At 42.2% G+C, this 20,462-nt stretch overlaps 2 protein-coding genes across 6 annotated transcripts; one reads left to right on the plus strand and one right to left on the minus strand.

Moving 5' to 3' along the window:
• The first annotated feature begins 1,880 nt into the window (after window positions 1–1,880).
• On the plus strand, window positions 1,881–13,170 carry LOC147239687 (serine/threonine-protein kinase tousled-like 2). 3 transcript variants are annotated; one of them, XM_086195521.1, is made up of 22 exons: window positions 1,881–1,949; window positions 2,331–2,711; window positions 3,654–3,748; window positions 5,942–6,013; window positions 6,410–6,482; window positions 6,981–7,018; window positions 7,208–7,300; window positions 8,028–8,135; window positions 8,424–8,516; window positions 9,199–9,309; window positions 9,422–9,558; window positions 9,677–9,829; window positions 9,931–9,997; window positions 10,091–10,188; window positions 10,271–10,352; window positions 10,431–10,522; window positions 10,636–10,725; window positions 10,841–11,010; window positions 11,425–11,560; window positions 11,679–11,790; window positions 11,890–11,997; window positions 12,185–13,170. In XM_086195521.1, exons 3-22 carry the CDS (start codon window positions 3,656–3,658, stop codon window positions 12,359–12,361), a joined length of 2,103 nt encoding a protein of 700 aa, XP_086051647.1. In that variant the 5' UTR covers window positions 1,881–1,949; window positions 2,331–2,711; window positions 3,654–3,655; the 3' UTR covers window positions 12,362–13,170. The 3 variants fall into 3 exon arrangements, with proteins under 3 accessions (XP_086051647.1, XP_086051649.1, XP_086051648.1); XM_086195522.1 differs by lacking the exons at window positions 1,881–1,949; window positions 2,331–2,711 and adding an exon at window positions 2,173–2,299; XM_086195523.1 differs by lacking the exons at window positions 1,881–1,949; window positions 7,208–7,300 and having other exon boundaries at window positions 2,167–2,711.
• Window positions 13,171–13,242: 72 nt separating this feature from the next.
• becn1 (beclin 1, autophagy related) lies at window positions 13,243–19,661 on the minus strand. Of its 3 annotated transcripts, none has more exons than XM_086195526.1 (13): window positions 19,588–19,661; window positions 18,035–18,095; window positions 17,564–17,692; window positions 17,409–17,473; window positions 17,099–17,157; window positions 16,827–16,917; window positions 16,566–16,702; window positions 16,261–16,455; window positions 16,037–16,183; window positions 15,745–15,894; window positions 15,325–15,385; window positions 15,089–15,231; window positions 13,243–14,057 (listed from the first exon to the last, which is right to left on the minus strand). In XM_086195526.1, the coding sequence occupies exons 3-13, from the start codon at window positions 17,688–17,690 to the stop codon at window positions 13,889–13,891; spliced, it is 1,344 nt and encodes a 447-aa protein (XP_086051652.1). In that variant the 5' UTR covers window positions 17,691–17,692; window positions 18,035–18,095; window positions 19,588–19,661; the 3' UTR covers window positions 13,243–13,888. The 3 variants fall into 3 exon arrangements, with proteins under 3 accessions (XP_086051652.1, XP_086051651.1, XP_086051650.1); XM_086195524.1 differs by having other exon boundaries at window positions 13,245–14,057; window positions 16,827–16,920; window positions 19,588–19,660; XM_086195525.1 differs by lacking the exon at window positions 19,588–19,661 and having other exon boundaries at window positions 13,244–14,057; window positions 16,827–16,920; window positions 17,564–17,728.
• Window positions 19,662–20,462: the final 801 nt, after the last annotated feature.

Below are 20,462 nucleotides of genomic sequence, written 5' to 3' on the forward strand. Positions count from 1 at the left end.
CGTGCTAACAATAATAGATGTAATATATGTATGAAAGTATGAATAAAATAACTGAATACACTCAAAATATGGTGTCGTGTAAGTGGAGAGAATAGAAGAGTTTGCAGCCTCAGCCGTACCAATCTATGTGCGAACCAGCTACTGACTGATTATTTACATTATTATCTGTACATGTGTACTACCATTATATCGAAGACTTCGTTTGAAACTGTTTAAAAAAGAAAATCTGTATTGTTCTTCCCTCAGCTCTCGTCTCACAGGGGGAATGTGCAGGGCTGTTTGTGGGCAGAACACTGTTGCCATCTAATGGATTTCAACTGCAAGTGTGGCTGACTGATCCTTGAAGAATAATTGGCATAGAATCCCAATCATGGTTCAGTCCAAAAGGATGAAAAGGAGGGGAATGATGAAGTTGATGAGTTTGGATTCATTATTTATTGTCTGTAGCACAGTGTCCTTTCAGTTTGAGCCCTGCGAACAAAATAGCAAAGGCTAGGTTGTATAAAATGAGCATCTCTTTGCTAGCTGTTGTGTGAGAGTACTTAATTCATTTTATTCTTAACTTCAAACGTACTAAAAAACAACAGCAAGTTTTATCATGAAACTAAATATTCAGATGAAAGCTGACATTTCTGAAAAATGTAATTTAGAGATGTGTGACCGATTTGATTGACAAAAGGACTTTAGCTTGCACAGTTTTGTGTCTTGTACAGCACAAAGTAACAAAAAGACTCAACATGCTCAAAGGTGTTTTTTTCCCCCCATTTTGTAAAAAAACTGATAAAGTAGATAAATACAGCTACGTTCTTATCCTGGTACCATGTGAGCTCTCTCAAAAGAAATGATCAAGTCACACGAGTTTAGGTGATTATTTAATGTGTAATGGATCGACTTCAATTAACTGAATCCCACTGCTGATTATGTTAAGTACTACCAAGTCCATTTCACCGGATACGGTCTCATTTTCTTCAACATCAAGAGTTTAGAGCTTAAGACTCACTAGCGCCGTCCAAATTTATTTAGAGTAATGTTAAAGTGAAGAGTCTCTCACAAAGCCGTCTCCTACCATTGCTGAGAATAATGTAGAGGAGCAGAAACTAACTTTTTCTATCTTTAGCCGCAGGTGCAAATACTGCAGTTGGTCAGTAGGGCTGCACGCTCTCCTGAGATGAGGTTTCAGCTGTTAGCAGCAATGGAGAAACCTGAGCAGACAAGAACCACAACTATCACTGTGGGGGGGTCCCCCCACCCTCCCACACACACACACACACACACACACACACACACACACACACACACACACACACACACACACACCCCCACCAAAACGTCAGGAACTGTTGCTGGCTTGGACCTCTGGTCCCCATCTATGTATAGAGTTTCGACCCTCTGTATATTTCAAAGTCATACTTCTTAATATCCTGAAAGCTGAATTTGGTCCCAGTGACAACTACAGGTAAAGCAAGGTGATGTAGTTCGTGCAAAGAAACAAGTGCATATTTTCATTTATTCATAAAAGCACACTTAACTTGTCACTGAAGGAGAAAATGTGATTTGGAAATAAAGACTGAAGCTGGAGCAGCTGAGAAACACAAGCACACAGAGGTGAATGGTAGGTGACTGAACTCGGTACTTGAGATGACTTCTTTACATTTCCAACAAATTGGTGTGGTTTTACCATCACATGAATAAAAGTTTTAAAACGATGAAATCCCAAGCACTGGCACACTTTACTTCATGTCAATCACAATGTCAAGTAGAATTTTTGATGTCGAAATTACGCCCCCATCTTTCTTAATACATCCGAAATGTCAAATTCGAATCTCAGTAAAGTTCTGCATCGGTAAAAGCGTCTCTATTCATCCGTGTTTCAAGGATATTTCCGGGCTATGGATTCCTCCAACATGCTTTTTCCTGTCACCCTTGTGCTGACAGTGTCACGGTGGTAGGTAAGCCATGATGACGATAAATTAACAATTAAATACAACACACATAAAAACTGAATTTGCAAAGTAATAAAAAAAAATGGTTGTTTTTTTAAGGAACATACTCTCGTTTTATTGATGTTCACTTTCATAAATTTCATTTTTAATGTAAATTAATTGGGGCATGACAGAAGGTGGAGTCGTTAAGTAAGTAAAGACCAATAATTTTCGGGGGTGGTTAGGACCTGAGGAGCTGACATTATCTGTTAAACAAGCGCATGGGAGGCATCACTAAGCTCTCCAGGGAGCCCAGTGCGGACTCGCTGCGGGGGTTGTGATCTTTTATCACCCGTTAAAGAATGGACTCAAACAAGGTGACTGAACTTCTTTTCCCGGTGTGAACAGTTTCGCCGCTCGATAATGACAAAAGAAAGACCGAGCGAGGCAGAAATGTGACGAGGCTTCAGAGACGAGGCTTCAGAGCAGTGACAGCTCCAGGTTTGCCCGTGCAGTGGCACCAAGACGGCCGAGGAAACCCCGAGGATCAAGGCCTCCTGTCCGGATGACACCAGCAGGAGCCAGCCACACTGCACTTCCTAGCTAGCGTTTGCTAAGCTAACAAATGTCTTCCCTGGATTCGAAATAATTGTAGCAAATGGGTAACTTAATTCACACAGCTTTCCTGGAAGTGTGCAGTGTTTGTTAGAAGGTTGTTGTCGCCGGATGGACGGACAAGATCCTTTCTAGGACAGGGGGTGACAGTGAAAACTGCAAAAGGTTCTCCAGGTGAGACCACTACAATTGCTAGCTCCGTAGATTATTTAACGCTAACGTTAGCTAGTCAAGGTAACCTACCAGTTGGCTCGTCCAGTGACAGTCACGACATAGCCACTGTTACATTTGGCAAACTTATAATTGTGCATAATTTTGTTGACATCGTCCAACAGCTTGTCGTTTTTTCTCTTTTTAGTTTGATAAGAATATTAGCATTGTGTTTGCGAATGTTAAACAGCATTCCAGTTAAACGAGTTAGATGGCATGTTGTCACTAGTATCTGCTAACTTTTTAAATTAAGTTTACGGCTTTGAAAGTTGCGATAAAGCTTATATTTTGGCTTGCTGGGTAGCGTTTATCTTTGAGTACCATTGTTATGATGGAGTATTTTGGAGGGGTGTTTGGCAAAAATGAATCAGTTAAAGTTGACTTAATGGGCGAAATTATTTAATTATTATGTTTTCCGCTAACGAAATGAAATTGAATGGGACAATATTTCAATGGGAGAAGCAGAAGCTCTTGGAGGCTATCATATTGAATATTCATAGCTTTTTGAGACCTGCATCTGGGCATGCTTAATTTATTAAATACCTTGTTACAACTGGTGAAATTAACATCTTGAATGTCAAGACTGAATTTTTGTAATTCTCATGTTCCAGAATATGGCATTAGTCAGTCTTGTACTTAGGTTTCAGAGATCTTCTGCAACTTAATACTGCTGTTTCAGTTCATTAAGAAGCAGTGCAGGGGCATTCTGCCATGAATGATGACAGGCCAAGGCTCCCAGGCAGCCATGTTGAAAATGTTGTTAGACCCTAGGATTGACAAGATAAGAAAGTCCTCCTTATACGTGCTATTGGTAACCAATGCCATACTCCTCAGCAGGGCTTGTATGACTATATAGTAATGTACTTCACACAACTTACCTTTTCATTTTCCTGCTTGTGTCTCTAGGCATGATGGAAGGACTTAATAGCCAGGCTATTAGTCTGGACCCACGCAGGCAGGAATTGCTCGAGGCTCGCTTCACTGGAGTTGGTGTGGCTAAGGTTTGTGTCTCTATATGTAATAAAAGTGCATATTTGTTGATTTGAAATGTATCAAAAAAATTATTTGAGGTGCAAGTTGCTTATAGAGGCATATGCAGTGGTTTTTGTTTGGAGAACAAATGGTATCTTTCTCTTGCTCTCTGTCTCCCTCCCTCTTCCCTCCCCCTCTATCTCTCTGTATCTATCTATGTATCCATATATATATATATATATATATATATATATATATATATAATATGCTTATGTATATTTATAGCAAAGCTTGGGCAAACATCCCTGCTGTTGTGTAGAACTGCAAACATGAGCAGTTGGTCAGCTCTGTCACTCCTTTAGTCTGGAAAGGTTTGGGTGCTTGGCTTCTCTGTCCCTCAGTATTGACTGATGCTCTGTAATTGTGAGTTTCCCTCTCTGGAATGATCCCTTCCTCAATGAGCTAAAGCTAAAACAACACCAGCTCTGTCTTGGCTGACATGGGAGGTAGCCAGCAGTTCTTTGTTCCAAGGGATAGTAGTGACACTGAAATGGCACTGCAGCTGAATCTCTCAGCATATCCTCCTGCGTGCTATGCTGCAACCCTTCTGTTGAACTGGGTATGGCTGTGTGTGTGTGTGTGTGTGTGTGTGTGTGTGTGTGTGTGTGTGTGTGGGTGGGTGCGCTTGTGAGAAAATGGCAACCCCTGAGGAAGAGCAATCACTGTCATTTATTCGCCACTGTGCTCCGAAACGATTTGGTCAGTCTGTTTGTTGTGGTATTGAAGTGCAAATTTGAACAGTAGTGAATATGTTAGTATGGGTAAATGTTGCACTCGTTGCAGGTACATGTCAAGGCAAAAAAAAAAAAAATTGAATTTCTTGACTGTATGTGTGACCTTGAGCTGCAGAAAGCCAGCAGGCCTTTTAAAGCATTAGTCTCCTGCACCAATTAGCCTGCTGTTTCTTCTTAGTGTCTTCAGGCTGAGCAGCTGGCCATGAATTATATGCACCACCCTGCACTGATTGTACCAACTGGATGCAATCTGAAGACTTGCAGATTAGCAAAAAGATTTAAATCGTATGCCCCAACAGTATGGGCTCTAAGGTGCATTTCAGTGCAGATGATTCTAAATCACAAATGTCAACAGTCAGTTTTCTAAATGTTACAGGCCTTATTTGTAGTTCATCTGAACAAGAAAGCAAGTAGTTTTCCAAAGTCTAAACCTTTTCCCAGGCAACATGTTAACTGAAGGTTTAGATGTATTGCAGGGAACAAGGAAATGCTAACTTCCTTCCTTCCAGAGGGTGAAGAACTCCGGAGAGAGATTATTAGTCACAAAAGAGTTTTCAATAGAATAAGTGCAGTTAACTAGTACGAAACAAGACAGACTGGGGCTTCTTTGTTCACGGGCTTTTGACAAATTGACAGCTGTAGCTCATCAGTTCAGTATATCACCTGGATTGTCTACTGTGTGCAAGTTCATGGCCCACCTTCAAAAAAAGCAGTGGATGCGAGCATACTTCAAATTTAAATATAACTTTTGCAAAAGATTGTGTGAACCCGTACTGGCGTTTCAGATAGGACGTGTACTTGCTGCTGGGTGTCGAGCACGCGCAGTGCAAAAGTTCATCTAACTTAAATTTTGGTGCGGAGAGCAGGCACGACCCACGGGCACAGGTGAGACCCTTGCTGGAGCTCAGATGAGCTCTAATGTCACACATTGACAATGAATGGATTGACCTGTACGGGGAAAGTGCCTCCTATCGGCAAAGCCCAGTACTCCATCACTCGGAGTCAGAGTGTAACGTTAGCAGATAGGCACCTCCAAAACTAGCTGGAACGAACTAGATCACCCAACAACTCACTGCAGCATTAAACAACTCCCAGCAACTCCGGATGCTCGGAAGGAATATTTGTTTTGCACTCCACAGCAAAAACAAAGCCCACGCGAAGGAGTCGATGAGTAAAGCTACCAGAGCAGACAGTTAAATGTTCATGGACCGATGTGGGTCACACAGATATTAATATTGAAAAAAATACAGCTTTTTATAATTTGGACTGATTTTAGAAAGCGCTTTTTTAACACGGAGCCCCTGTTTATCGAACTGCTCGTATCAATTGAAGAAACAGTCGCCATGTGCACAAACAGACCAAAATGGCAGCATTTCCCAAAAGTAAGACATGACAAATCAACCAGTTGTGTCTCCTTCTGCATTTCAGAGTTCAGCCAACAGTGAATCATCCAACCAGTCTCTTAACAGCGCGGGATCACTCAGTGACAAGGAAGTGGAGGTTGGTTGGTTGGAAAGAATCCATCAAAATCACAAAAAATAGCCTCGGGTCCTTTATGTCCTGGTTTGTAGTGGTTACCTGTGGATGCTTGCTCAAGTATATTGTGTAAAGTTTGTGCTTGTTAACAATGGAGTGCAGTCGGTGTGATTAGTTGCCAGATTCAGCCACCAACTTGGGTTTCTGCTTGTGAGCGCCATAATTTGACTTATTGGCTTTAGCTGACTAGACGATGATCCGTGACAAGAAACTGTTGTTGAAGTTTTCTTTTTTAAGTTAGAATTGTTGCTTTTTGAGGAAAAAGAAGTGCAATTCTGCAGGCATCACTCGCAATAATGTTTAGTTTAATTTGGCTGTAATTTTAATGTTCGTGATGAAATATTTCTCCGCTCTTTTCAGACACCGGAGAAGAAAACCAATGACCAGAGAAGCAGGAAGAGAAAAGGAGACATGTACGACAACAACAGCCAGGGTACGACCTCTGTCCACAGTACACAGCGTGGCCCCTTTGCTTGTTTGCAGCCTCTCTCGTTCTTAATTTTTTTTTCTTTCGTCACGACAGTCAACCATCTGTGATGGTAGTTCCTGTCAGACATCTACGCTTCAGGATAAGCAAATACGCCAAGAACAAATTTCTTCTCTTTTTGAGTCCACAACCCTCATGGTTATTTGCCAGGATAGAGAGAGCAGGAAAGGGCGACAACGATGACACCAGCACCTTTTCTGAAAAGTTCAGAGCAGAGTTGCACAGAGAACAGCCACCGGCTCTTTCCCTGAGGCAGCACCATAGGCTCGCTCCTCACTGGAGGCAGTGCATCCCTTTCCTCTTAACCCTTAAAGATTCCATTAAAGGCTTCTTGTGGTTAGCCTATGTTTCAATGCATATATTTGCTCTGTAAAAACCAACAGTAAAAGATTGAATATTACATTTTCATTCCTCTTATATCTCGTTTCTACTTTTTTTCCACAGGGAAGGGGAGAGGACACAAAATTAGTGATTATTTTGAGGTGAGTATAACTTGAGCGAATCGTCTCTTTATCCCGTTGAATGCATGTTGCGACGTCGCCATTCTGGTGCGAATGAGATCCTGATTTCTCTCTCCCTCACGTTCCTATTTTCCCTGCATGGTCCTTCCTCCAAAATAAAAGCTTTCCTTTCGTTCTCTGGTTTCTCTTCTCATCTGCGCTTGCGGCCAGTTTGCTGGTAGCAGTGGTTCTGGCACCAGTCCGGCCCGGGGCATCTCTGTGCTGGTCCGCTCCTCTCCTCAGCACTCACTGTCTAATCCTCCGGTGAGCATCACCATCCATCTCCATACTTCCCCTCCTCCTCCTCCTCCTACTCCTCCTCCTCCTCCTCCTCCTCTGGCTCTTCCTCACCATTTATCCTGAGTGAGATTCATCTGTTTATGACCTCCAACATTTCACCTCTGTTTGTTGTTTTGTGTGTTACTAGGCAACTGGCACAATTTTGTACATTAAATTTTGTGGAACGACGCACACATTTCTGATGCTGACAAGCGGAAGTGACGGTTAGCAGTGGCTATAAATATTAGCCTGTGATTTTCTCGGTTGATACCCAGTTGCCTCTGGACAGAGGCCTCACAATGGTGGATGTTTGGCCCACTTTTCATTCCTCTGCTAATAGAGATTGACTGAGGCATTTCTAGCGACCTCAAGTCGTCACTCAAACATACTGCTTATTTAACTAGTTTATTTTCCACATAGCAGTAAGAACATTGTACTTGTACATTAAATATTGGTCCAGAATTTAAGAAACTAATGTTTAAGGTTTCTGTCCCGTTGTATTCTAATAGATTTGCCTCTTTTTTTATCAATTACAGTCTTGAACCTCTTTTTTTTTAATCTACTTGCATAATCTCCCTGTGATGTGTTGCCTAATTGTTAGATTTCGTCCTCTTGAGTCGTTTCTGCCTCCCTCTCTCTCTCTCTCTCTCTCTCTCTCTCTCTCTCTCTCTCTCTGTCTCTCTCTCTCTCTCTCTCTCTCTCTGGAATCTAGTTTCAGCACAACAGTCCTTCGTCCATCAGCTCAGCCCACACAGACTCTTCATCTTGCAGCTCTGTTAAGACGGCACCCACACACACCTGCTCTCACAAAGCCATTCAGGTAACTGCCCGGTCGTCCTGAATCACCTCTCAGTACCAACTTGACCGATTTTATATGGTAGAAATGTTGCATCAGGACCAGTGTTTGCGCTTGGCGAGATTAACTCCATGTGTTTCACAAACTGTAAAAAAGAAGGTTTAGTGGCAACGCTGGCAAAAGTTGGACAGAGTTTGTAGATGTGGCACAGCTTCACATCATCCGTGTAACCTGATGTGTTTCTGTTACTGGCTGGGTCAAAAGCATCTGTATATCTGCACGATGTTTACCGTTGACTCCATGCTGTCCCAGTCAGAGTTGACGCTGCTGAAACTGAAGGCACTGGAGAAAAACAAGAACTCTGACCTGGAGAAGAAAGAGGGGAGGATAGACGACCTGCTGAGGGTGAGAAGAAAATGAAGTTGGTCTTAGTTTGTAGCTCCTAATCAAGAATTGCTTTGTTGTCAGTAGGTACAGAATATGAATATCATAGTCCATCATTTTGTTGTTATGCAGACGATATCCACATCAGTAAGAACAATCTAAAATCAGTTGTAAAATATCAGCACAGAGGATATCTTTTAAAAATGAAAGAAAAAATCCAATATCGTTTATTTGTCATCTACATTTTTGTAATTTTTTTCCCCTAAAATTATATTTTTGGTGCAGTGGTTAGCACTGTCAGCTCACAGCAAGAAGGTTCTGGGTTCAAATCCTGGCTCGAGCACAGGGTCTTTGTGCGGAGTTTGCATGTTCTCTCTGGTACTCCAGCTTCCTCCCACAGTCCAAAGACATCAAGAGGGGACGAAGCTGATTGATACTCTAAATTGACCGTAGGTGTGACTGTGAGTGTGAATGGTTGTCTGTCTCTATGTGTTGGCCCTGTGATGGACTGGTGACCTGTCCAGGGTGAACCCCGTCTCTCGCCCGAAAGCGGCTGGGATAGGCTCCAGCCCCTGCACGACCCTTAACAGGATAAGCAGTAGAAAATGGATGGATGGATTGATATTTTGTGTGTATTGTCAAGATGAAACGCTGACGGTTGGTGCACTGTTGCAGTTTGAATGAGGATTTCACATTTTGGCAGGCTAACTGTGACCTGAGGCGACAGGTCGATGAGCAGCAGAAGATGTTGGAGCGCTTCAAAGAGCGACTTAACAAGTGTGTGACCATGAGTAAGAAGCTCCTCATTGAAAAGGTGTGTAGGAACGTCTTCTCTTCAGACAGCTCGTCTCACCTCGTTTCAGCTGCACGCTCATTTGCTCCTTGTGTGTGTGTGTGTGTGTGTGCGCGTGTGTGTGTGTGTGTAGTCAAAGCAGGAGAAGTTGGCTTGCAGGGATAAAAGCATGCAGGACCGTCTACGTCTTGGCCACTTCACCACTGTACGCCACGGCGCCTCCTTCACTGAGCAGTGGACTGATGGATTTGCCTTCCAGAACCTCATCAAGTCAGAACTCAAATAAGCACAAGCATATGTTTGCATTTTCTGCATAAAAGAAACATTAGACTTTGTTGTTGCTCTCTCCTTTTCTTTTTTTTTTAAAAAAATTTCTTATTACTCCCAGGCAGCAAGAGCGAGTCAACTCACAGCGGGAGGACATTGAGAGGCAGAGGAAGTTACTGGGGAAAAGGAAACCGCCCTCCATGGCCCAGACACCTCCACCCAGCATTGAACAGAACAAACGGAAGAGTAGGAGCAACGGCCAGGAGAATGAAACGTAAAACTCAAATTGTTTTGCTGTCACCGTGCCAAATCCAAGCACTGAAATCGTCCTCGGGAAACATTTAGCTGACTCATTGTTTTTGTGATCAATCTCAGATTGTCACTCGCTGAATATCACGAGCAAGAGGAGATTTTCAAACTTCGAATAGGTCATCTCAAAAAGGTACATAACCGGCCATTAAATCATCCGGGATTAGTTTACAAGACTTTTGAGCTGTTGTCCAAGGGTAGCTGATCAATGTTGGGATGTACACAGGAAGAGGCGGAGATCCAGGCGGAGCTGGAGCATTTGGAGCGAGTGCGGAACCTGCACATTCGGGAGCTGAAGCGAATCCATAACGAAGACAACTCTCAGTACGTGCTATTGCTGCTCAACCAGTATCCCTTCGTTCAGTTTTTCTACTTGAAAGTCTCTGAAATAAGTCTTCGTCTGTAGATTTAAAGACCACCCCACGCTGAACGACAGATACCTTCTATTACATTTGCTTGGAAGAGGTGGCTTCAGTGAAGTTTACAAGGTACGCTAAATAGGTTTCCATCACCGCCCAAAAAATTCCAAGTTGGTGCATCTCCAAAAAATGATCTTCTTTCCCCAGGCTTTTGATTTGACAGAGCAACGGTATGTGGCCATTAAAATTCATCAACTCAACAAGAACTGGCGGGAGGAGAAGAAGGAAAACTACCACAAGTGAGTTCGAACCTGACTGCTCCGGGAAGGAAATTCTGACCTCTCTTTGAACCCTAATTCTGTACATTTAAAGTAGATACACATGAATTCTGACTGTACGCTTGTCTTTTCAGACACGCCTGTAGAGAGTACAGAATCCACAAAGAACTTGACCACCCGAGAATAGTCAAACTCTATGACTATTTCTCGCTCGACACAGACTCGTAAGCGCAACAGTAGAACAATAAAACACTCAAAATTGTGAATATCGGCTGCAACAAACACCGCTTTAATGTACCTTCGAATGTGTGCATGTGAAATCTTTCCCATTCAACCCAGGTTCTGCACAGTGCTGGAGTACTGCGAGGGCAACGATTTGGACTTCTACTTGAAACAAAATAAGCTGATGACCGAGAAGGAAGGCCGCTCTATCGTCATGCAGATCGTCAACGCCCTCAAGTACCTCAACCAGATTCGGCCGCCAATCATTCACTACGACCTCAAGCCCGGTAGTCTCTGGGTTTTATTTTGGAATTGATTTAAATCGTTTCTCCTTACCAGCATTTCTTAGTTTTTACTTACTGTCACAGTTTGGTCCATTTGGAAAGTTACATGAGCCACACTTTGAAATTAATTACCCACGTTCAAGTTAGCAGAGTGCTAACCAGAAGTAGCTAGCTCTGCTGATAAATGCCTCCTGCTAGCATCACAGGATTGCTGCTAAATGAGCTTTACTTGTCTGCGATTAGCTCAATGATCATTGCATGAAATCATTTGGTGAGGGCTTGAATGTCTGGTCATTTATATGAAAATATGATGCACTTTAGCTTTAGGTATTTTTATTCGAGTTAACTTATTGTCCTCAGGTGTTTTGGGGCACTGAAAACAATTTGAAGTTTGTTTTGCCTAAATACTTCCTTTAGGAAACATCCTATTGGTTAATGGCTCGGCTTGTGGAGAGATTAAGATCACTGACTTCGGCCTGTCCAAGATCATGGATGATGACAGCTACAACTCAGATGGCATTGAGCTGACCTCACAAGGAGCAGGGACCTACTGGTATGAACACTCACTGGCTTTAGATTCCCATGGAAGCAGTTGCTGGGTAAACGGGTGCATAGCAGAGCAGCATAGAGGAAAACTGATTTTCAGTGTGGCGCGACTGCATAACCTACAGGTACCTACCTCCCGAGTGCTTCGTAGTGGGTAAGGAGCCTCCCAAAATATCCAACAAAGTGGATGTTTGGTCAGTCGGGGTCATCTTCTACCAGAGCTTGTACGGACGTAAGGTAATGTGCTGTCCGAGGCAGACTCATTCTTTGGTTTTTTTTTTGTTTTCTTTGGGGTGAAATTAACTATATTTAACCCCTCACTCTGTGTTTTTACAGCCGTTTGGTCATAACCAGTCCCAGCAGGATATCCTCCAGGAAAACACCATACTTAAAGCTACCGAGGTGCAGTTTCCCCCCAAACCTGTGGTCACCACAGAAGCAAAGGTGTGGCCCTCATTCCCTCCACTGAACCCAACAAATATTCAGAATTTTTATGCACTAAATCAGAATTTTATTTAGTTTTTCTTGAGCAGCAGTGACCTCTGCTGGTGAAAGTGGTAAAATACATGATGCTGGTACATTCATATCTTTTAATGCAGAGATAAGATTATTTTCTTTTGTCCCTTCACAGGCCTTCATTCGACGTTGCCTGGCTTATCACAAGGAGGACCGTGTGGACGTGCTTCAGTTGGCGAGCGACCCCTTCCTAATGCCACATATTAGAAAGGCCTTGGCCAGCAACACCACACCGTTGGCCCCTCCCATTCCCTCCACCTCCGGCTGCTACGGTGGCAGTGCCTCCAACTAAAGAGAGTATGATTGCCCCCCCATGAGTACAAAGCCACGCAGAGACGTTACGCAATCGCTGAAGCTCCTCCTTTTACTTTCCTGGTAGCCAGAGAGCATGATGGGATGGAGGGAAACCTGGAAGTGTGAATGGAACCAAAAGGGATGATGTGGTGATGTAGCAGTAAGTGTGCCCACCACTGCCACCATCACCTTCATCATCATGGAATGGTTAAAAATGAAGGGCCAGTCTCTAGCTGTGGGCTCAGTAGAACCCAAAGATTTGCCCATATGCATGCACTAACACTAAAACTCATTTTAAAGGGGCTTTTTTATGTGATGAATAGTAAAAGCACCCAAAAAGATTTGCACAAGTGACAGGCTCAGTTTGTAGACCACCTGCCTCTCCTCGGTTGAAGGTTTAGAAGACACATCGCTGAAATGCCATCCCATACTGCTTGAAACGCATCTCTCAACTATTTTCAGTCCTGCAGTGGTCAAGTACGTTTCCCTATATAGGTTTTGAACCTGGGACTTTAAGGAAGGGCTCCTCCAGTGCTGAGGGACGCCCGATGACCAAAGCTGAAGAGCCTGGCACCACATAGAGGCTCAGAGTTAAGACAAGATGGAGGATCGAAGGAGTAATACCGAACTATTTTGAATACTTTACTGGATAACTGGAAGTCCGCTGCTTAATTCAATTAAGTCCATATTTTCCATGAAATTTACACCCCATGTTTTTGTTAACCTTGAGGGGTTGAGTATGAATGAGTGTTGTGAAGAGAGGTAATATTCTCAAAAGAAATAATTATGAAACCATTAAAAAACATTTGTTTATTCCTGTGGAGTTTCTTTTTTCTGGGGGGGGGGGGGGGGACTTCTTTGCAATGATTTTATTAGTAAGTATATTTCCCTTTATAGTTTAATCAAAAACATTTTTCAGAGCACAAGATGTTTATTAAACTCATCATTAAAAGTATCTGCCGCATATTAAGCAGGAAAATTCAAAAGATGGTGCTATTTTTTTTTTTAATACAAAGTCGCTGTTTTCAGTGCAATTTTAAATATAAAAGTTGCCTGTAGTGAATTTAACCAGCAAATGGAAAAAAAGACATCCCAAATCAACGAAATGCTGACTGAAATACTACAGTTGTAACTTGCCTTGCCCATTATTACGTCATGAACTTTACAATTTAGAAATGTGACAAAACTGGTGGAAACGTGGAATTTCTTTGTCCGTTTTGACGGAACGGAGGTAAGAACATTCAAGCCTGGGAGTGAAACTTGAAATTATCAGTTTGAAGGAAAACCAGGATGTAGAGTGATGTGCCTGTAGTTACTCGGTCCTTCATCGTTTCATCTCCATCTGCAGCCACTTGTTTTACTCTTCATTTTTAATCTTTGTAACGTGTAAATACACACAATCCTAGTGATGAACACACACGCACCTTAAAAGGGTTAAAGATGGTGCACGCATATCTGTTGCCCGGTGATCAAAACAACAAATTCCAGTTTTTTTTAGAGGGGGTGTGGACTCTGTCCAGTGGGTTTATCTGTTGTAGAACTGTGAGGTCACCCAGGCCAGTCCCCATTTCAGGTTGGTGAGCATGAACTTTAACGCTTTGGTCCACTGCTCCTCAGAGTTGAACTGGGTCTTAATGGAGTAGGAGCCACCGCTGCCGCCTGTGTCCTCAATCTTGCCCTTTTCCACATCCATCCTGAGACAGAAGAAAAAGACACCATCCAGTCATCACTATTGTTTCATAACATTGTTATGACCTGAAATATATTCCCTCGTCCCTTCCTGTGTACGGAAGCACCTGCATTCTCTGCTCATTTATTCAGGCTTCATCCTTAATTTATCTCCTGCCTGGATTTTTCATTTCGATTCAGCAGCTGGACACATGTCCCTCGATGCGTTTACACGTGACTGAACCATGATCACATCCATGCCTGTTGAGATGATCAACCCTCTAGTGATTCCCTGCTGGTTGACATCAACAAGTCCACCATGACTAATGAACACATTCTGGAGGCAGACGGCCTCATACACCTTATGTCATTGCAGCCGTTTGTGTTCAAACCCCCCCCCCCTTTCTCTTCTATATTATTTTTTTCTTTTCGTTTTTTTTTTAAAAACCCGTGCTGTTGTCATAGCAACATCGACAGCACCTCTCATCAGTCTTCCAAATACAGGACGACTGGGTATTTTAAGGGATGGTTGGCAACTGCAATCCAGAGATGACACAACTGGGATGAATGGTTGGGTGTCTTGTAAAAGCACTCGACTAAAATATAATCAAACTGACATTTGGTTTTAATGCCACCATGGAACCACCCGTCTGTTGCTCCGCCTGATAATAAAAAAAACATTTGATGGGGTCATATTTCTCCACAGGAGGGTCCTTTATGTGGTTGCGACAGCAGTGCAGAGCAAGTCAAATGTTCTGGGATGTTTGATGACAGCTTGCGGTACTGTAAACTTTATTGGGATTATTAAACAACTAAGTATATAATTTAATGTTACATTGGTGGCGATGCTTTAAATATTGAAAGGGTGATATCCTTAAAGGTCTCCCAAATGTACTTTATTTACCTCAAAGCATAATCCACACAGACCCTCCGGACTAAGTGATGGTTTATAATTTGTTTTCAAATTTTCAGGACTATTTAGATCTACAATGGTTGTGAAGACGCAGTTGTTAATGAGTCCAGAGGTGGGACGTATACGCATCCTGCTGGATCTCACCTGTATGGAAGACAGAAGCCAGTGTCGCCTTTTTCCACCTCTTCTTTGAACTGCTGGACACAATCCAGAAAGGCCACCATGGCGTGGTCAAATTTATTGTCCCAGAAGAACCTCAGTCCACCTGAACAGTACAGTGGAAGTTCCTGGAACAAACGCAAGAGCAAAACAATCACAAGAACTGGAGCCTAGAGGATGTTGAAATAATGATGAGAGAGCTGAGAATATGGTTTTATTACCTTGGACTTGTCTGTCAGTGACTCCAAGTAGGAGTGGTTTCCATACGGGACAAGGCGATATCTGGAGATAAAGGAAAAAGTGTTCTTGGAGCTTAACTGTACGTATGCTTGAAGAATTGGCTAAAATGTGTTGGTAAAAAACAAAAATAAAAAGATATATAGGAGACAGCCTCTCACAACTGAGGTAAAACACAGTCGAAATTAATAACTGAAAGCTAAAAATCAGAATGGCAAGGAAAACTAATGTTCAAACTCAGGAGTTGGTTTTAGTGTCGGGCTTAGAATTAGGTTCTGGTTAGGTTAAGGGACAGGGGTTAGGTAAGGCATTTAGTTGTAAACTTAAGCTAAATGGGCTTGGAATGCACAAAGATATAAGTGCATAGTATGCGTGTGTGTATATATGTGTGTGTGTGTGTGTACCTCTGGAAGCGCAGCCCCATTTTATTGGCCAGGGCGTGCAGCAGCAGCACTGTCTGGCCCCAGGCTGCGTTGATCTCGTTCCACTCCACAGGGACACTGGGGAGTCGACCCAGCCGGAAGTTGTTGATGGTGCCAAACTGGCCGCTGTGCCTGAACATAAATAACACAGGTTCTCAGTTCATGATACACGTTTGTCCTGGGTATAATACATATTTGCAAAGTCTTTGTTTCTGGTGGAGACAAACATTACCTCTTTGCATTGGCAATATCATGTGTGTGCACGTGTATGTACCAGATATGAAATGTGGCGTTAAAGACGTTGGTCTTTTTTAGTCGATCTAGTTGAATCTGGCAGTAACGCATCTGGTTGTCAACACTCTTGAGCTCGTCATCCAACTCCAGCTGTTGCCGTTTAAACTCGCTGTACTCCTTTTGGTACCTGACACACGCCAGACAGAGACAAATTGGTGTGTGTGACTGTTAGGTGTCACATATTTATGCTCTCGTGTCACTCACTGCAGCTCCTCCGTGTCCAGCTGCTGACAGTGGATCCTGCTCTGGGCCAGGTCCTGGGCCACAGAGGCCCTCTGGTGCTCCACAGCCTCCAGTTCCTGCACCAGGGCCTCCTCCTCCTCCTTCAGCTGCTGCAGCTCTGTGAGTAGGGTCTCTTCCTCTTCCACCTGCAGGTGTGACAGGAGCTCCAGACACTGCCTGAGAAAACCATCACACACAAATGATTCAACGGCCTTTGTATGGATTACATTTGTAGTAAGCGGGTGCTCTCCTCTTTGATCAAATCATTTTGTTTTGAACATGCTCACTTGTAATTCTGGCATTCATTTTCTGTGATGTTGAGCTGTGTGTCCAGATGGTCCAATAGGGTGTCAGTACATTCCTCACACAGTGGGTGGTCCACATCTGTCTGACCGGACATGATGTCAAACAGATCACTGGTCACCTGGATGATAGAGGATCACGCAAATGTGGTCATTATACCAGCAGACATTTTGAGTTCATATCCACAAGTTGTATCCATAAGGCAACCTCATTACACTGCTAAGTAACACGTTCCTTTGCCTCACCTTTAATCTACGACTGAGATTTTCCATGGTGCCTCCATCAGATGCTTCTCCAATCAGTGTGAAGCTGTTTGCACTCTCAGTAGACATCATCCTGCTGAGAAAGTCAGGACTCCAACTCAGCTCAGGGTTTTAAAGTCTTGCGTCTCATGCACCAATTCACACCTCATTTGACAAGGGAAATATGGATCATTTATCCATAAGACATTTTCAAAAGCATTCGTTAACAGATAGAGGTAATTAGCTGTTGCTTATCTCTTTTAAGAGGTGCTCACCGTGCAGGGGGGATGTATTTTCTTGATACTCCGTCTTGCTTGTTTTCGACAAAGTTCTCCTGGAGGTTTCAAATATTGTTTCAGCTAAAACATGTATGTATTAAATTATGATAACCGTCAATCTATTATTAAGTCTTCTCAAAGTTGTGAAGTAATTTTTCAAAATAAAAATCTGAGGGTGGAGTGTTTTCTCATCAGAGTAGTTTCACCATTGATGCAAGATAGACAGGCTACATTTCGTTCTAATAACGGAACATAATCTGCTTACAATTTGCAGTGATCTAATATATCTGTTTTCATCTCATCCTACCTCTGATGCCGTTTCTCCTTCGCTGCTGTCAGTCTGTTTACTGGGAGTAACTGTGACCAACGGAGCTGAAAAGAACACCATTGCACATTGTAACTTTATATTACGCAACCTTTCATTAAACATCGCTGATGGTAGATTATTAGAAGCATACATACCGATAAGTTCATGGATAGTGACCCGATCGAGCACATTGAAGGATGTGTCCAGTTTGAGTGGCTGGCAGCACCGCTGACACACGAAGCTAACCTGCATCGTAGTGCTCGACGACTTGGAGCCCTCCATTGCTAATTATAAATAGATGTCACAGAAGTACTTTCAGCCTACATGAGCCAAATTTGGACAAACACAATACTAATGTGGTTAGTTAAGCTTGACGGCGTTTTTCTTTTAACTATCATGTAAATCGTATTCTTTAGCGTTTTAAGCTAATCAGACGCAGTTTTGCTAACTCCGGATTAGACAGCTAGCATATTAACGTAATATTTACCATCAGGTTGTAACGAATGTACTATAGTCTCACTGTCCCTCGTAAAGAATGACAGTTACTAAATAACTACCCCAGTTTTTTATGCTCGAAAATAAGAAATATCCTCAAAAATAGAAAGCATGAGTGTCAGAATTTGTACCTCGGGCTGCGCTTTATACTTCCGTGTTGATGTTTACCACCTCTTCTTCGTTTCGCTTCATCTGCAGTTGAAGAAAAAGGATAAAGACACATTGCCACCACCTGCTGGACATATTAGCTCCCCTTAATTTTTTTTCCTCTTGGTATTTTACAAGATTATAAGTATGTTATTAACATAATACATCATACCTAAGGAGTAAAGTTTTTTTTTTCCAAACATCGAATGTAAAAAAAGGTTGGTGGCCAAAAATTACATCATACTGATAATGATCATAATCTGGGAGGACAACCTGGTCACGTTGACTGGTCCTGGTTTAACTAGTAGGACTCTGTAACAAAAATCAGATTCACTAAAATTTTTCCGAGATATAATGACATAAAGTAAACTGGGGTCTAGGTACAAACAAGGGTATAGGAGCAAACTGGGGTATAGTTAAAAACTAGGGTACAGGTAGAAACTGGGGTATAGGAACAAACTTGGTATAGGTACAAACCAGGGTATAGGAATAAACTGAGGTATAGTTACAAACTGGGGTATAGGAACAAACTTGGTATAGGTACAAACCAGGGTATAGGAATAAACTGAGGTATAGTTACAAACTGGGGTATAGGTACAAACTGGGTGTAAGTACAAAATGGGATATAGGAAAAAAAAAACTGAGGTATAGTTACAAACTAGGGTATAGGTACAAACCAGGATATAGGAACAAACCGGGGTAAAGGAATAAACACGGTTTCAATAATAATTGGGGCTCAGTGCACTTGGAGGTGGTTTAGTAAAAAAAAAAAAACAGAATTCAGAATGAGGACAAGAGGCACTAACAGCAGACACATTCCTCTCTGTTGATGTACATAATTTGACTGTAAAGGCTGTTAACTGTGGAACTTGGAGTAGAAGTTGCTGAGAGAGTTCTCGCTTCAAGACTTGTTGTTGGGTGGAAGTGATGTCACACACACGACAGCCAATGAAAGCGAAGTTTATTAAATTTGTTTCAAAATGCAACAAAACATCAAAGAGTTGTAAATCTGGAATGCCAGGCAGTTAAACTTCGCGGATTTACGCAACTTTACAGATCGTTAGATAGCTAGCATTTTCGCAACACTTCCACCAGACATATTTATAGATTTTGGACAAGACTGACATTAAAATAACTTACAGCTGCTACCCTTGAGGGATAAATTCCCCCAGACTGCTGCAACATCCCCAGGTGAGTACACCAAGTCCAAATTGCAGTTTTATTTTATGTAATGTGGGGTAATTCTCATGCTGCCTCAATAACGGGCTTAGTTTATGCTGTATAAGAAAAAAGCTGTTTATTTTTATTTAAAAAAAGGCCTCTGGACATTTTTCTTTAGTTTACCGGAGGTAGCGCAAACATCTAGCTTAGGCTAACTTTAGCTTGCTAGCAGCCGCTGCTGCCGTTAAACAGCGTTGACCGCGTCCCCCCGGAATATTTTCACACCCAGACTTGTTAATCTTTCTGCTCTTAACTGTCTCGTTGCCTGTTAAACTTAACCAGGACTTGTTGCACCGTCAGTCTACGGTTTGCTTACATCTGCTTCCAGTTTGAGATGGATGAGGTGAGACGCTGCGCCACTCCCACTGTCACGGTCATCCAAGCTAGGAGGGTGTGATGGCCACTATTTCTAAATTAATTTGCAGATATTTTCAAAATAAAATTGTTTTATTGACGCTTGTTATTCTTTTATTTTATTTTTCATTAGCATAAACATCTGGGGAGTATATTCTGAGTGTTACAATTTTTTGTTTTATTCAGGAGATTTGGTTGGTTTGGTAATAAAGGAGAAAATATGTCAAAATGTACCTCAGACTAATATTACTGGTGAAATTACCTGCATAGGGCATTTGTCTTTTGAAGCTACTATGGCTGGCATAGCTTAGTTGACCTATTTGATAATTTTCTTTACAGTACTATACAATATGAATACATCCTTGTCAAATACTTGAGGAACTTTACTTTAGGGTTGTCCAATTCACCTACCCAGAATATCTCTGTTGGAACATTTGCCACATTTCTGAAACAACAGAATTGTGGCACATACTACACACTGCAAGCTCAATATGATTTGATAGCATAGGGTATGTTCCTCAATATTTCAAAACAAAATATACACAGAGGTGAAGCAACAAAAATTGTAAACAATATACATTCATACTCAAATTCTCTCTAACAGGTTAACCAATTTGTTGAGAATTGGACGGCCTCATGGACTGGCTGGATTTAAACTTCGATTTCAATGTAAGTACAGGGTGCATTCGATTACCTATTAGCTATTTTTGATTTACTAGATAGTGAGAATGTCCGAATAAAAGTAGAAAGCATCAAACCAGTGTTTAAGCTCTGATTTGTTGATGGTCCGACACAGCTGGGGTTTTTGTTTTGTTTTTTTCCTGCAGGGCTCCCATC

Source organism: Aulostomus chinensis, chromosome 23 (assembly GCF_037954235.1).
Source record: "Aulostomus chinensis isolate RoL2024-O1b breed Wild chromosome 23, RoL_Achi_v1.0, whole genome shotgun sequence".
Taxonomy (NCBI): Eukaryota; Metazoa; Chordata; class Actinopteri; order Syngnathiformes; family Aulostomidae; genus Aulostomus; species Aulostomus chinensis.